The sequence below is a fragment of the Eucyclogobius newberryi genome, unplaced genomic scaffold (assembly GCF_026437365.1).
Source record: "Eucyclogobius newberryi isolate DKJ021-1_F unplaced genomic scaffold, fEucNew1.0.hap1 SCAF_2, whole genome shotgun sequence".
NCBI lineage: Eukaryota > Metazoa > Chordata > Actinopteri > Gobiiformes > Gobiidae > Eucyclogobius > Eucyclogobius newberryi.
The window spans coordinates 48,941,844-48,957,867 of NW_027315834.1; the positions used below are offsets into that span (position 1 = coordinate 48,941,844).

At 45.3% G+C, this 16,024-nt stretch overlaps 1 protein-coding gene across 1 annotated transcript in view; it reads right to left on the reverse strand.

Annotated features, from left to right (window-relative positions):
• Window positions 1-15,720, reverse strand: part of LOC140368259 (netrin receptor DCC-like) — a 124,593-nt gene extending 108,873 nt beyond the window's left edge. The window contains exon 1 of the mRNA XM_072455222.1: window positions 15,309-15,720. Within this exon, the coding sequence (XP_072311323.1) occupies window positions 15,309-15,426 (118 nt within the window). The 5' untranslated portion in view covers window positions 15,427-15,720. The remainder of the gene's footprint in view (window positions 1-15,308) is intronic.
• Window positions 15,721-16,024: the final 304 nt, after the last annotated feature.

Consider the following 16,024-nt stretch of genomic DNA (forward strand, 5'->3'; position numbering starts at 1 on the left):
CAAGACTAAAGCTGGACTAAACCAAGACTAAAGCAGGACTAAACCAAGACTAAAGCTGGAATAAACCAAGACTAAACCAAGACTAAAGCAGGACTAAAGCAGGACTAAACCAAGACTAAAGCAGGACTAAACCAAGACTAAAGCAGGACTAAAGCAGGACTAAACCAAGACTAAAGCAGGACTAAACCAAGACTAAAGCAGGACTAAACCAAGACTAAAACTGGACTAAACCAGGACTAAAGCAGGACTAAAGCAGGACTAAAGCAGGTCTAAAGCAGGTCTAAAGCAGGACTAAACCAAGACTAAAACTGGACTAAACCAGGACTAAAACTGGACTAAAGCAGGACTAAACCAAGACTAAAACTGGACTAAAGCAGGACTAAACCAAGACTAAAACTGGACTAAACCAAGACTAAAACTGGACTAAACCAGGACTAAACCAAGACTAAAGCAGGACTAAAGCTGGACTAAACCAAGACTAAACCAAGACTAAAGCTGGACTAAAGCAGGACTAAACCAAGACTAAAGCAGGACTAAACCAAGACTAAAGCAGGACTAAACCAAGACTAAAGCAGGACTAAACCAAGACTAAAGCAGGACTAAACCAAGACTAAAGCAGGAATAAACCAAGACTAAAACTGGACTAAAGCAGGACTAAAGCAGGACTAAAGCAGGACTAAACCAAGTCTAAAGCAGGTCTAAAGCAGGTCTAAACCAAGTCTAAAGCAGGACTAAAGCAGGACTAAAGCAGGACTAAAGCTGGACTAAACCAGGACTAAAGCTGGACTAAACCAAGTCTAAAGCAGGACTAAAGCAGGACTAAAAAAGGACTAAAGCAGGACTAAAGCGGGACTAAACCAAGTCTAAAGCAGGTCTAAAGCTGGACTAAACCAAGTCTAAAGCAGGACTAAACCAAGTCTAAAGCAGGACTAAAGCTGGACTAAACCAGGACTAAAACTGGACTAAAACAGCACTAAAGCAGGACTAAACCAAGTCTAAAGCAGGACTAAACCAGGACTAAAGCAGGACTAAACCAAGTCTAAAGCAGGACTAAAGGAGGACTAAACCAGGACTAAAGCAGGACTAAACCAAGGCTAAAGCAGGACTAAAGCTGGACTAAACCAAGACTAAACCAAGACTAAAGCAGGACTAAAGCAGGACTAAACCAAGACTAAAGCAGGACTAAAGCAGGACTAAACCAGGACTAAACCAAGACTAAAACTGGACTAAACAAGGACTAAAACTGGACTAAAGCAGGTCTAAAGCTGGACTAAACCAAGACTAAACCAAGACTAAAGCAGGACTAAACCAAGACTAAACCAAGACTAAAGCAGGTCTAAAGCAGGACTAAACCAAGACTAAACCAAGACTAAAGCAGGACTAAACCAAGACTAAAACTGGACTAAAGCAGGACTAAACCAAGACTAAAACTGGACTAAACCAAGACTAAAACTGGACTAAACCAGGACTAAAGCAGGACTAAAGCAGGACTAAAGCAGGTCTAAAGCAGGACTAAACCAAGTCTAAAGCAGGTCTAAAGCAGGACTAAAGCAGGACTAAACCAAGACTAAAGCAGGACTAAACCAAGACAAAACCAAGTCTAAAGTAGGACTAAACCAAGACTAAAACTGGACTAAAGCAAGACTAAAACTGGACTAAACCAGGACTAAAGCAGGTCTAAAGCAGGACTAAAGCAGGACTAAAGCAGGACTAAAGCAGGACTAAAGCAGGACTAAAGCAGGACTAAAGCTGGACTAAACCAAGTCTAAAGCAGGTCAAAAGCAGGACTAAAGCAGGAATAAAGCAGGAATAAAGCAGGACATGTTTGAACCACAGGATCACATGTTAGAACCACAGGATCACATGAACCACAGGATCACATGTTTGAACCACAGGATCACATGTTTGAAACCACAGGATCACATGTTTGAAACCACAGGATCACATGTTAGAACCACGGATCACATGTTTGAACCACAGGATCACATGTTTGAACCACAGGATCACATGTTTGAACCACAGGATCACATGAACCAAAGGATTACATGTTAGAACCACAAGATCATTTGTTAGAACCACAGGATCACATGTTTGGAGGGAATTCTGATGGAAAAATTGACATATTTGACAGACTTTGGACAAAATTAAACATTTTCTTTGTTTATTTTGTTCCATGATATCTCTTTGTTGCTGTTGTTGTTGTTATTATTAGGCCTGAGCGCCACAAGCTGCGAGAGGCCTATTAATCTCGTAAGGCTGCGAAGGTGCGCACGTAGTGCGCATGAAATCGAGTGCGAAGCGCTCGCCCACTTCCAAACACTCACTAACGCACTCCTTCACTCACGCACGCCCCCTGCATACTAATTAGTAGTAGGAAAATGGAACTTTACCGTTGTAAACGGGCGAAGCCCGTGCAAAAGTGCGCACTAAACGAGCTTCGCGGTCGTCATCCCCATATAAAGCACTCATTTGCACTAAGTAGCTCACGAACTCGTTCCATCTCTTTATGTTCAGTTCATATAAACATGTGATCCAAAAATGTAACATTATTACTGTTTAGAGGGCCAAAAACACAAAGTGGGCGGAGCCCACTCAAAATGAATGAAAGTACCCGTCAGTGACCAGGGACCCACACCATGAGGGAGGAAAGCACGAGCGCTTTCTGAAAATGTATAGTTTATGATATTTGAAAAATGTGAAACATTGTTTTCTCATCAGAATATTCTTCTTCTTCTCGGGACACGCCCCCTATTTTTCACCCAGTGACATTGACGAAAAGTCACACAAATGTTCACACGTGTAAAGATCGTGCCTCTCTACATTCTGGCTATTTCCCTTTTCTAAAATAAAAGAATGTGCGCGTCAGCGCCCCCAAATGTACCAAAAATGCATTGAGAGATGGGAAATTACCCAAAAAAAATCTGATGGTAGAATCATGAAATTTGGCGCAGAGGTAGATGGCGACAAGAGAAGTAAAAAATATTATTACGGCAACGCCGTCCGCCCAACCAAATGTCGGCCATATTGCTTCAAAAATGGCTAAACATGACTCGGGAGTTTTTCCAGACGTGGTACTTTTATGAACTCCTCTCAGGGCGTTTGCCCTATTAACCTGAAATTTGGTGAGACTCATCTTCAGGACCATCAAAAGTTATCCACATTTTCATTCAAAGAGTCACGGTGTCTGTGCGGCAAAGCCGCACATTTTGCCAAGAATTCAAAATAAAATTGCTTTTTGATGTAAAACAAAGGGGAGAAGATGTGACAGCGTCACAGATTCAGCAGTAGGCGTAATAAAAGGACAATTGGGGCGCGTTAGCGCCCCCTCCTCTTGCGGCGTGGCGGCAGCGGCGGCGAGGGCCGATCATTACCGCTATATTTATTTTTATTGTTGTTCTTGTTGGATGTTTACTGATTTTAGTTCGTGTCTATTCTCTCTCTGGTCTATAAAAAGAAAAAATAATTATATATTAAACACGTGAATATTTAAACTATCACGTCAAATGCCTTGGGTTGTATTTTGTCCGCCTCGAACGGCCCAATAACGGCCCAATAACGGCCCAATAACGGCCCAATAACGGCACAATAACGGCACAATAACGGCACAATGACTGCCCAATAACGGCCCAATAACGGCCCAATAACGGCACAATAACGGCACAATAACGGCACAATAACTGCCCAATAACGGCCCAATAACGGCCCAATAACGGCCCAATAACGGCCCAATAACGGCCCAATAACGGCCCAATAACGGCCCAATAACGGCTTCCCTCTGTGGCCGGCTCCTGCAGTCGTCTCCATGAAAAAGTGTTTTGTCCATTTTCCCCGAAAACCTTAAACTACACGAAAAACACGTGTTTTGTAAAATGTTTTGTTTGACTCTAAAGGCATTTGAGACAGAGACACGTCTGAGGGACAAACACAGGGTTCAGAGCTCCAGAGACAGAGACACGTCTGAGGGACAAACACAGGGTTCAGAGCTCCAGAGACCCAGGGAGCGCTCGGCTGCTCCGACCCCACAGCAGAGCTCCTGTTCTGGGCATTGCTGAGGACAGTGACTCCCTCTTTCCCTGGAGCTTTTCAGCTCCAGAACATTTCACAAAAACAAAACAAAAGAGAATAAAATGGAGTAAAAACAGCTTCGAATCCAAGTCTAGAAAATCCTCAACATTTAAAATGCGTCTGATTTCAGCAATTAATATTATCTGATTAAATCTAACGGTTTAATTATTGTGGTGCAGACGAGACAAAACCAAGACTAAACCAGGACTAAACCAGGTCTGAACCAGGACTAAAACAGGACTAAAGCAGGTCTAAAGCAGGTCTAAAGCAGGACTAAAGCAGGACTAAAGCAGGTCTAAAGCAGGTCTAAAGCAGGACTAAAGCAGGACTAAAGCAGGACTAAAAAAGGACAAAAGCAGGACTAAAGCAGGACTAAAGCAGGACTAAAGCAGGACTAAAGCAGGACTAAACCAAGACTAAAGCTGGACTAAAGCAGGTCTAAAGCAGGACTAAAGCTGGACTAAAGCAGGACTAAAGCAGGACTAAAGCAGGACTAAACCAAGACTAAAACTGGACTAAAGCAGGACTAAACCAAGACTAAATCTGGACTAAACCAGGACTAAAGCAGGACTAAACTAGGACTAAACCAGGTCTAAACCAGGACTAAACCAGGACTAAACAAGGTCTAAACCAGGTCTAAACCAGGTCTAAACCAGGACTAAACCAGGACTAAAGCAGGACTAAAGCTGGACTAAAGCAGGACTAAACCAGGACTAAAGCAGGACTAAAACAGGACTAAAACAAGGGGGGGGTGGGTGAACTCCCTGTGCCCACAGAGGGTCTCTCCTCTGGGCTTCTCTGGCGCTGACGAGCCTGGTCAGTGTGGAGGCAAGTGGGGGGAGGGGCCGACGCTGCAGACCGGTTAGGATTCTAGTCCAGCCCCGGATCACGGCGTGTGGCTCGAAAACCTGAGCGGAATCTGAATGAGCTGCTGCAGAGAACAAGAGGACAGACCAGGACTAAAGCAGGACTAAACTAGGACTAAACCAGGTCTAAACCAGGTCTAAACCAGGACTAAACCAGGACTAAAGCAGGACTAAACTAGGACTAAACCAGGTCTAAACCAGGACTAAACCAGGACTAAACCAGGACTAAACCAGGACTAAACAAGGTCTAAACCAGGTCTAAACCAGGTCTAAACCAGGACTAAACCAGGACTAAAGCAGGTCTAAACCAGGTCTAAACCAGGTCTAAACCAGGTCTAAAGCAGGACTAAACCAGGTCTAAACCAGGTCTAAACCAGGTCTAAACCAGGACTAAACCAGGACTAAAGCAGGACTAAACTAGGACTAAACCAGGTCTAAACCAGGTCTAAACCAGGTCTAAACCAGGACTAAACCAGGACTAAACCAGGTCTAAACCAGGTCTAAACCAGGTCTAAACCAGGACTAAACCAGGACTAAACCAGGACTAAACCAGGACTAAACCAGGTCTAAACCAGGACTAAAGTGTTTAGTTGAACAAACTCAGGTTTATTTGTCTGAAAATGTAAATACTTAATCTTCGGTGATAATCTGACTCTAAACGGTTCAGACATTAAAACATGACTCACACAGACAAACAGACAAAACAGATTAAACTCATAAAATGTCTCGATAATGAATGAGTCCAATGATTATTATATTATTATTTATAAAAACATCACAATAAAACGATTATTGATTAATCGAATCATCTCAGTTTCAGCGACCTGGTTTAGTCCTGGTTTAGTCCCGTTTTAATCCCTGTTTAGTCCCGGTTTAGACCCGGTTTAGTCCCAGTTTAGACCCGGTTAGACCCGGTTTAGACCTGGTTTAGACCTGGTTTAGTCCCGTTTTAGACCTGGTTTAGACCTGGTTTAGACCTGGTTTAGACCTGGTTTAGTCCCGGTTTAGACCTGGTTTAGACCTGGTTTAGTCCCGGTTTAGACCTGGTTTAGACCTGGTTTAGACCTGGTTTAGTCCCGGTTTAGACCTGGTTTAGACCTGGTTTAGTCCCGGTTTAGACCTGGTTTAGACCTGGTTTAGACCTGGTTTAGACCTGGTTTAGACCTGGTTTAGTCCCGGTTTAGACCTGGTTTAGACCAGGTTTAGTCCCGGTTTAGACCTGGTTTAGACCTGGTTTAGACCTGGTTTAGTCCTGGTTTAGACCTGGTTTAGACCTGGTTTAGACCTGGTTTAGTCCTGGTTTAGTCCTGGTTTAGACCTGGTTTAGTCCCGTTTTAGACCTGGTTTAGACCTGGTTTAGTCCCGGTTTAGACCTGGTTTAGACCTGGTTTAGACCTGGTTTAGTCCCGGTTTAGACCTGGTTTAGACCTGGTTTAGTCCTGGTTTAGTCCTGGTTTAGACCTGGTTTAGTCCCGTTTTAGACCTGGTTTAGACCTGGTTTAGACCTGGTTTAGTCCCGGTTTAGACCTGGTTTAGTCCCGGTTTAGACCTGGTTTAGACCTGGTTTAGACCTGGTTTAGTCCTGGTTTAGACCTGGTTTAGACCTGGTTTAGACCTGGTTTAGACCTGGTTTAGTCCCGGTTTAGACCTGGTTTAGTCCCGGTTTAGACCTGGTTTAGACCTGGTTTAGACCTGGTTTAGTCCTGGTTTAGACCTGGTTTAGACCTGGTTTAGACCTGGTTTAGACCTGGTTTAGTCCTGGTTTAGACCTGGTTTAGACCTGGTTTAGTCCTGGTTTAGTCCTGGTTTAGTCCTGGTTTAGTCCTGGTTTAGTCCCAGTTTAGACCCGGTTAGACCCGGTTTAGACCTGGTTTAGACCTGGTTTAGTCCCGTTTTAGACCTGGTTTAGACCTGGTTTAGACCTGGTTTAGACCTGGTTTAGTCCCGGTTTAGACCTGGTTTAGACCTGGTTTAGTCCCGGTTTAGACCTGGTTTAGACCTGGTTTAGACCTGGTTTAGTCCCGGTTTAGACCTGGTTTAGACCTGGTTTAGTCCCGGTTTAGACCTGGTTTAGACCTGGTTTAGACCTGGTTTAGACCTGGTTTAGACCTGGTTTAGTCCCGGTTTAGACCTGGTTTAGACCAGGTTTAGTCCCGGTTTAGACCTGGTTTAGACCTGGTTTAGACCTGGTTTAGTCCTGGTTTAGACCTGGTTTAGACCTGGTTTAGACCTGGTTTAGTCCTGGTTTAGTCCTGGTTTAGACCTGGTTTAGTCCCGTTTTAGACCTGGTTTAGACCTGGTTTAGACCTGGTTTAGTCCCGGTTTAGACCTGGTTTAGACCTGGTTTAGTCCCGGTTTAGACCTGGTTTAGACCTGGTTTAGACCTGGTTTAGTCCCGGTTTAGACCTGGTTTAGACCTGGTTTAGTCCTGGTTTAGTCCTGGTTTAGACCTGGTTTAGTCCCGTTTTAGACCTGGTTTAGACCTGGTTTAGACCTGGTTTAGTCCCGGTTTAGACCTGGTTTAGTCCCGGTTTAGACCTGGTTTAGACCTGGTTTAGACCTGGTTTAGTCCTGGTTTAGACCTGGTTTAGACCTGGTTTAGACCTGGTTTAGACCTGGTTTAGTCCCGGTTTAGACCTCGTTTAGTCCCGGTTTAGACCTGGTTTAGACCTGGTTTAGACCTGGTTTAGTCCTGGTTTAGACCTGGTTTAGACCTGGTTTAGACCTGGTTTAGACCTGGTTTAGACCTGGTTTAGACCTGGTTTAGTCCTGGTTTAGACCTGGTTTAGACCTGGTTTAGTCCCGGTTTAGACCTGGTTTAGACCTGGTTTAGACCTGGTTTAGACCTGGTTTAGACCTGGTTTAGTCCTGGTTTAGACCTGGTTTAGACCTGGTTTAGTCCTGGTTTAGACCTGGTTTAGACCTGGTTTAGACCTGGTTTAGACCTGGTTTAGACCTGGTTTAGACCTGGTTTAGACCTGGTTTAGACCTGGTTTAGTCCTGGTTTAGACCTGGTTTAGACCTGGTTTAGTCCCGGTTTAGGCCCTGTTGGCTGAGCATTACTTGAGGATTAGGACTTTACTGTGGTTTGTAAGTCTCTTTTATTTGTGGGATTTGATTGTTTCTCGTGGATTTGCCTGATCCTCTGAACACTCTTTTTGCCGCCTTGTCTCGTCTTGACCCCTGACCCGACCTCTGACCTCTGACCTCTGACCTCTGACCTCTGACTCTTGACCTTGTGTTTCGGGTTGATGAGGGAAAACCAAAGACATGGAGAACATGCAAACTCCAGGGTTAGGGTTAGCAGTGAAGGTCAGAGTGTGTTCTGTTCTGAGTCCTTCGTTTGGTATATTCATCGTTAATACACAAGTTATACACAAATTATACACAAATTATACACAAATTATATACAAATTATACACAGTACTTTAGCTTCCTTTAAACCAGTGAAAGTCTGTCTCCTGCAGCTCACGCTCATTCAGCATTTCATGGATTAAACCTCTTGCTCTCTTGCCTCAGTCTGAGCTAGCCTAGCCTAGCGTAGCATAGCCGCTAGCTTCATGGCTAAACGCCGGCACCGTGAGCTTCAAGTCTACAACAGGTTTTCTCCGCTCAGCGATGACACGCCGCTGAACGGACTCATGACACTCGAGTAACTGGAAGTTCTATAGTGAGAGACGTGGTGGAGCCAAGAGTCTCTAAAAGCACAGTAGGAGGTAGAGCCTTCAGGTGGTGACAAGAGTCTCTAAAAGTACTGTAGGAGGTAGAGCCTTCAGGTGGTGACAAGAGTCTCTAAAAGTACAGTAGGAGGTAGAGCCTTCTGGTGGTGCCAAGAGTCTCTAAAAGTATTGTAGGAGGTAGAGCCTTCTGGTGGTGCCAAGAGTCTCTAAAAGTACTGTAGGAGGTAGAGCCTTCTGGTGGTCCCAAGAGTCTCTAAAAGTACAGCAGGAGGTAGAGCCTTCTGGTGGTGCCAAGAGTCTCTAAAAGTACAGCAGGAGGTAGAGCCTTCTGGTGGTGACAAGAGTCTCTAAAAGTACAGTAGGAGGTAGAGCCTTCTGGTGGTGCCAAGAGTCTCTAAAAGTACAGTAGGAGGTAGAGCCTTCTGGTGGTCCCAAGAGTCTCTAAAAGTACTGTAGGAGGTAGAGCCTTCTGGTGGTCCCAAGAGTCTCTAAAAGTACAGCAGGAGGTAGAGCCTTCTGGTGGTGCCAAGAGTCTCTAAAAGTACAGCAGGAGGTAGAGCCTTCTGGTGGTGCCAAGAGTCTCTAAAAGTACAGCAGGAGGTAGAGCCTTCTGGTGGTGACAAGAGTCTCTAAAAGTACAGTAGGAGGTAGAGCCTTCTGGTGGTGCCAAGAGTCTCTAAAAGTACAGTAGGAGGTAGAGCCTTCTGGTGGTCCCAAGAGTCTCTAAAAGTACTGTAGGAGGTAGAGCCTTCTGGTGGTCCCAAGAGTCTCTAAAAGTACAGCAGGAGGTAGAGCCTTCTGGTGGTGCCAAGAGTCTCTAAAAGTACAGCAGGAGGTAGAGCCTTCTGGTGGTGCCAAGAGTCTCTAAAAGTACAGTAGGAGGTAGAGCCTTCTGGTGGTGCCAAGAGTCTCTAAAAGTACAGTAGGAGGTAGAGCCTTCTGGTGGTGCCAAGAGTCTCTAAAAGTACAGTAGGAGGTAGAGCCTTCTCGTGGTGCCAAGAGTCTCTAAAAGTACAGTAGGAGGTAGAGCCTTCTGGTGGTGCCAAGAGTCTCTAAAAGTACTGTAGGAGGTAGAGCCTTCTGGTGGTGCCAAGAGTCTCTAAAAGTACTGTAGGAGGTAGAGCCTTCTGGTGGTCCCAAGAGTCTCTAAAAGTACAGCAGGAGGTAGAGCCTTCTGGTGGTGCCAAGAGTCTCTAAAAGTACAGCAGGAGGTAGAGCCTTCTGGTGGTGCCAAGAGTCTCTAAAAGTACAGTAGGAGGTAGAGCCTTCTGGTGGTGCCAAGAGTCTCTAAAAGTACAGTAGGAGGTAGAGCCTTTTGGTGGTGCCAAGAGTCTCTAAAAGTACAGTAGGAGGTAGAGCCTTCTGGTGGTGCCAAGAGTCTCTAAAAGTACTGTAGGAGGTAGAGCCTTCTGGTGGTGCCAAGAGTCTCTAAAAGTACAGTAGGAGGTAGAGCCTTCTGGTGGTGCCAAGAGTCTCTAAAAGTACAGTAGGAGGTAGAGCCTTCTGGTGGTGCCAAGAGTCTCTAAAAGTACAGTAGGAGGTAGAGCCTTCTGGTGGTGCCAAGAGTCTCTAAAAGTACTGTAGGAGGTAGAGCCTTCTGGTGGTGCCAAGAGTCTCTAAAAGTACAGTAGGAGGTAGAGCCTTCTGGTGGTGCCAAGAGTCTCTAAAAGTACAGTAGGAGGTAGAGCCTTCTGGTGGTGCCAAGAGTCTCTAAAAGTACTGTAGGAGGTAGAGCCTTCTGGTGGTGCCAAGAGTCTCTAAAAGTACAGTAGGAGGTAGAGCCTTCTGGTGGTGCCAAGAGTCTCTAAAAGTACAGTAGGAGGTAGAGCCTTCTGGTGGTGCCAAGAGTCTCTAAAAGTACAGTAGGAGGTAGAGCCTTCTGGTGGTGCCAAGAGTCTCTAAAAGTACAGTAGGAGGTAGAGCCTTCTGGTATATTTGGTTAAACATTGATTTAAAAAGTCTCAATGTTCAGTAAAAACAGGAAGTGGAACATTTCAGTCACATTCATGAGACAAAAGACCAGACGTTCCAGAAATACAGTTTTCATATTTCCCACGATTAATATTTAATATTTGTTTGTTTTGATATTGTCTGAAATTAACCCTGTGTTTCAAGTATGAGACTTGTTCTAGACCTGGTTTAGTCCTGCTTTAGTCCTGCTTTAGACCTGCTTTAGTCCTGCTTTAGACCTGCTTTAGACCTGCTTTAGACCTGCTTTAGTCCTGGTTTAGTCCTGCTTTAGTCCTGGTTTAGACCTGCTTTAGACCTGGTTTAGTCCTGGTTTAGTCCTGCTTTAGTCCTGGTTTAGACCTGCTTTAGTCCTGGTTTAGTCCTGCTTTAGTCCTGGTTTAGACCTGCTTTAGACCTGGTTTAGTCCTGGTTTAGTCCTGCTTTAGTCCTGCTTTAGACCTGCTTTAGTCCTGGTTTAGTCCTGCTTTAGTCCTGGTTTAGACCTGCTTTAGACCTGGTTTAGACCTGCTTTAGTCCTGGTTTAGTCCTGCTTTAGTCCTGGTTTAGACCTGCTTTAGTCCTGCTTTAGACCTGCTTTAGACCTGCTTTAGACCTGCTTTAGTCCTGCTTTAGTCCTGCTTTAGTCCTGGTTTAGACCTGCTTTAGACCTGGTTTAGACCTGCTTTAGACCTGGTTTAGTCCTGGTTTAGTCCTGGTTTAGACCTGGTTTAGTCCTGGTTTAGTTCTGCTTTAGTCCTGGTTTAGACCTGGTTTAGTTTAGTTAAATTGGTGTAATTTATTAAAAACATCAGTTCAATTAAAAGAGTCGTAAATTATAAACGACACAGCCTCCACCAGAGTCAAAGCCTCCACCAGAGTCTGATGTCCAGAGTCCTGATGGAGGAGCTGATGGTGCCTTTAATGCCACAGTGGAACATTCCAGGCAGAGCAGGAGCATCTCCATAGAGACGAGCAGGTAGTGGACCCCACCAGAAAAGTGACGTAGTGCAGCTTTAACATGAACAGAAGTCTGCAGCTGGAGGAAACACCACCCAAAAGCATAAGAACCATAAGAACCATAAGAACCATCAGAACCATCAGAACCACCAGAACCACCAGAACCATCAGAACCATAAGAACCATCAGAACCACCAGAACCATAAGAACCATCAGAACCATAAGAACCATCAGAACCATAAGAACCATCAGAACCACCAGAACCATAAGAACCATCAGAACCATAAGAACCACCAGAACCATAAGAACCATCAGAACCATCAGAACCATCAGAACCATCAGAACCATAAGAACCACCAGAACCATAAGAACCATCAGAACCATCAGAACCATCAGAACCATATGAACCATAACAACCATCAGAACCATCAGAACCATCAGAACCATCAGAACCATAAGAACCACCAGAACCATAACAACCATAACAACCATAAGAACCATCAGAACCATCAGAACCATATGAACCATAACAACCATCAGAACCACCAGAACCATCAGAACCATAAGAACCATCAGAACCATCAGAACCATCAGAACCATCAGAACCATATGAACCATAACAACCATCAGAACCATAAGAACCATAAGAACCATCAAAACCATCAGAACCATAAGAACCATCCGAACCATAAGAACCATCAGAACCATAAGAACCACCAGAACCATAAGAACCATCAGAACCATCAGAACCACCAGAACCATAAGAACCATCAGAACCATAAGAACCATCAGAACCATAAGAACCACCAGAACCATGAGAACCATCAGAACCATAACAACCATAACAACCATAAGAACCATCAGAACCATCAGAACCACCAGAACCACCAGAACCATCAGAACCATAAGAACCACCAGAACCATAAGAACCGTAAGAACCATCAGAACCATCAGAACCATCAGAACCATAAGAACCACCAGAACCATAAGAACCATCAGAACCATAACAACCATAACAACCATAAGAACCATCAGAACCATAAGAACCATAAGAACCATCAAAACCATCAGAACCATAAGAACCATAAGAACCACCAGAACCATAAGAACCGTAAGAACCATAAGAACCACCAGAACCATGAGAACCGTAAGAACCATAAGAACCACCAGAACCATAAGAACCGTAAGAACCATCAGAACCATCAGAACCATCAGAACCATAAGAACCATCAGAACCATAACAACCATAAGAACCATCAGAACCATCAGAACCATCAGAACCACCAGAACCACCAGAACCACCAGAACCATCAGAACCATAAGAACCATCAGAACCATAACAACCATCAGAACCATAAGAACCATAAGAACCATCAAAACCATCAGAACCATAAGAACCATCCGAACCATAAGAACCATCAGAACCATAAGAACCACCAGAACCATAAGAACCATCAGAACCATCAGAACCACCAGAACCATAAGAACCATCAGAACCATAAGAACCATCAGAACCATAAGAACCACCAGAACCATGAGAACCACCAGAACAATAAGAACCATCAGAACCATAAGAACCATCAGAACCATAAGAACCACCAGAACATTGAGAACCATCAGAACCATAAGAACCATCAGAACCATCAGAACCATCAGAACCACCAGAACCATAAGAACCATCAGAACCATAAGAACCATCAGAACCATAAGAACCACCAGAACCATCAGAACCACCAGAACAATAAGAACCATCAGAACCATAAGAACCACCAGAACCATAAGAACCGTAAGAACCATCAGAACCATCAGAACCATCAGAACCATAAGAACCACCAGAACCATAAGAACCATCAGAACCATAACAACCATAACAACCATAAGAACCATCAGAACCATAAGAACCATAAGAACCATCAAAACCATCAGAACCATAAGAACCATAAGAACCACCAGAACCATGAGAACCGTAAGAACCATAAGAACCACCAGAACCATAAGAACCGTAAGAACCATCAGAACCATCAGAACCATCAGAACCATAAGAACCATCAGAACCATAACAACCATAAGAACCATCAGAACCATAAGAACCATAAGAACCATCAAAACCATCAGAACCATAAGAACCATCCGAACCATAAGAACCATCAGAACCATAAGAACCACCAGAACCATAAGAACCATCAGAACCATCAGAACCACCAGAACCATAAGAACCATCAGAACCATAAGAACCATCAGAACCATAAGAACCACCAGAACCATGAGAACCACCAGAACAATAAGAACCATCAGAACCATAAGAACCATCAGAACCATAAGAACCACCAGAACATTGAGAACCATCAGAACCATAAGAACCATAAGAACCATCAGAACCATCAGAACCACCAGAACCATAAGAACCATCAGAACCATAAGAACCATCAGAACCATAAGCACCACCAGAACCATCAGAACCACCAGAACAATAAGAACCATCAGAACCATAAGAACCATCAGAACCATAAGAACCACCAGAACCATGAGAACCACCAGAACCATAAGAACCATCAGAACCATAAGAACCATCAGAACCATAAGAACCACCAGAACATTGAGAACCATCAGAACCATAAGAACCATCAGAACCATCAGAACCACCAGAACCATAAGAACCATCAGAACCATAAGAACCATCAGAACCATAAGAACCACCAGAACCATGAGAACCACCAGAACCAAAAGAACCATCAGAACCACCAGAACCATAAGAACCATCAGAACCATCAGAACCATATGAACCATAAGAACCACCAGAACCATGAGAACCACCAGAACCAAAAGAACCATCAGAACCACCAGAACCATAAGAACCATCAGAACCATCAGAACCATCAGAACCATCAGAACCATAAGAACCATCAGAACTGCTTTAAACACATTATGACTCAGACATTTACTTTTATCCACATAAATGTGACACAGTTTAACACACGGGCTGACATTATTATTATTATTATTATTATTATTATTATTATTATTATTAATAATAATAATAATTGTAATTATGATGATGTCAGTGGTTCTTCACATTCTGCATTAAACATTTTCTGACACAGATGATACTTTTGTGAAGCTCTAAATTTGCATATTTCCTTTGAAATAACTGGAAATTAAAAATTGTTGCTTATTTTTGGCTTAAAAGACTTCAAACCTGCACATTTCAGATTCTAGTTTATGGTTCAGTGAATATTCTCCTGCAGCAGGTGTAAATATCTTGCGTTATTTGTCCCCCAAAAGCGCGGCTCGTTCCCGGTTCTTCTCCGGTTCTTCTCCGGTTCTTCTCCGGTGCTCGCGCGCTTAGACAGCTGATAAACGCGCGATCGATCGCCCGTAAAACGGTCCCAGAGCAGCAGCTCGAGGCTTCTGACGTGTTTAATTAAACGTGTGCGGTGTAACGGGGGCTGCGGGTGCAACTCCCGGGGCTGCGGGTCCGACTCCCGGGCCTCACGCCGCCGGAGCAACCGCCACAAACCGCACCGTGTCTCCCCTGAACGGCCCCGGAGCCTGATCAATACGCGCCGCACGTCCCGGAATGTTAATGTTCCGTAGTGTCCGCGCAGCCCGTCACGGGCATCACGGGCATCACGGGCATCACGGGCATCACGGGCATCACGGGCATCACGGGCATCACGGGCATCACGGGCATCACGGAGCTCGGTCTTGACATTCAACACGTTTCAGCCTCGCGGCACCGCGTCAAAACAGAGCGTCAAAACAGAGCGTCAAAAGCACCGCGTTCACTCACCGTCCGCCGCGTGCGTCGTCCCGGAGAGTGCGCGCAGCAGCAGCGTCAGCAGCAGCGGTCCACACCCGGTCCTCGTCCCCCACAAGCCCAGCACACACCCGGCCACGGGGCGCTCCATGCCACCGGCTCCACAGCTCCACAGAGGCCGGCGAAGGCGCACCCAAACCCGGGCAGCGACGCGTGAACAGCCCCGCGTTCTCCGGGGCCAAAACAATCCACAAAATCCAATGAATGATCCGGGAAAAGGGCGATAAATCCACCGCCGAACGTGATCCAGAGCCCGCGATGAGTCAGGGCGAAGCGGGGAGACTCTGCCCCGAAACAAGCGTCCGAACCCCGGGCACAGATCCTCCTCCGGTGCGCGTCCCCGGTCACGTCCCGCGGAGCATGTCTCTGTCCGCGCACAACTGACAGCGGCACGGGCTGGTGTGTGTGGGTGTGTATGTGTGTGTGTGTGTGTGTGTGTGTGTGTGTGTGTCTCTGTGTGTGTGTGTATGTGTGTGTGTGTGTGTGTGTGTGTGTGTCTCTGTGTGTGTGTGTGGGTGTGTGTGTCTCTGTGTGTGTGTGTATGTGTGTGTGTGTGTGTGTGTGTGTGTGTGTCTCTGTGTGTGTGTGTGTGTGTGTGTGTGTCTCTGTGTGTGCGCGTGCAGTGGAGGATGAGGAGGCATCGATCTAAAGAGGGCGGAGGTAAAACACGGCAGCGGCCGCTGGAGGAG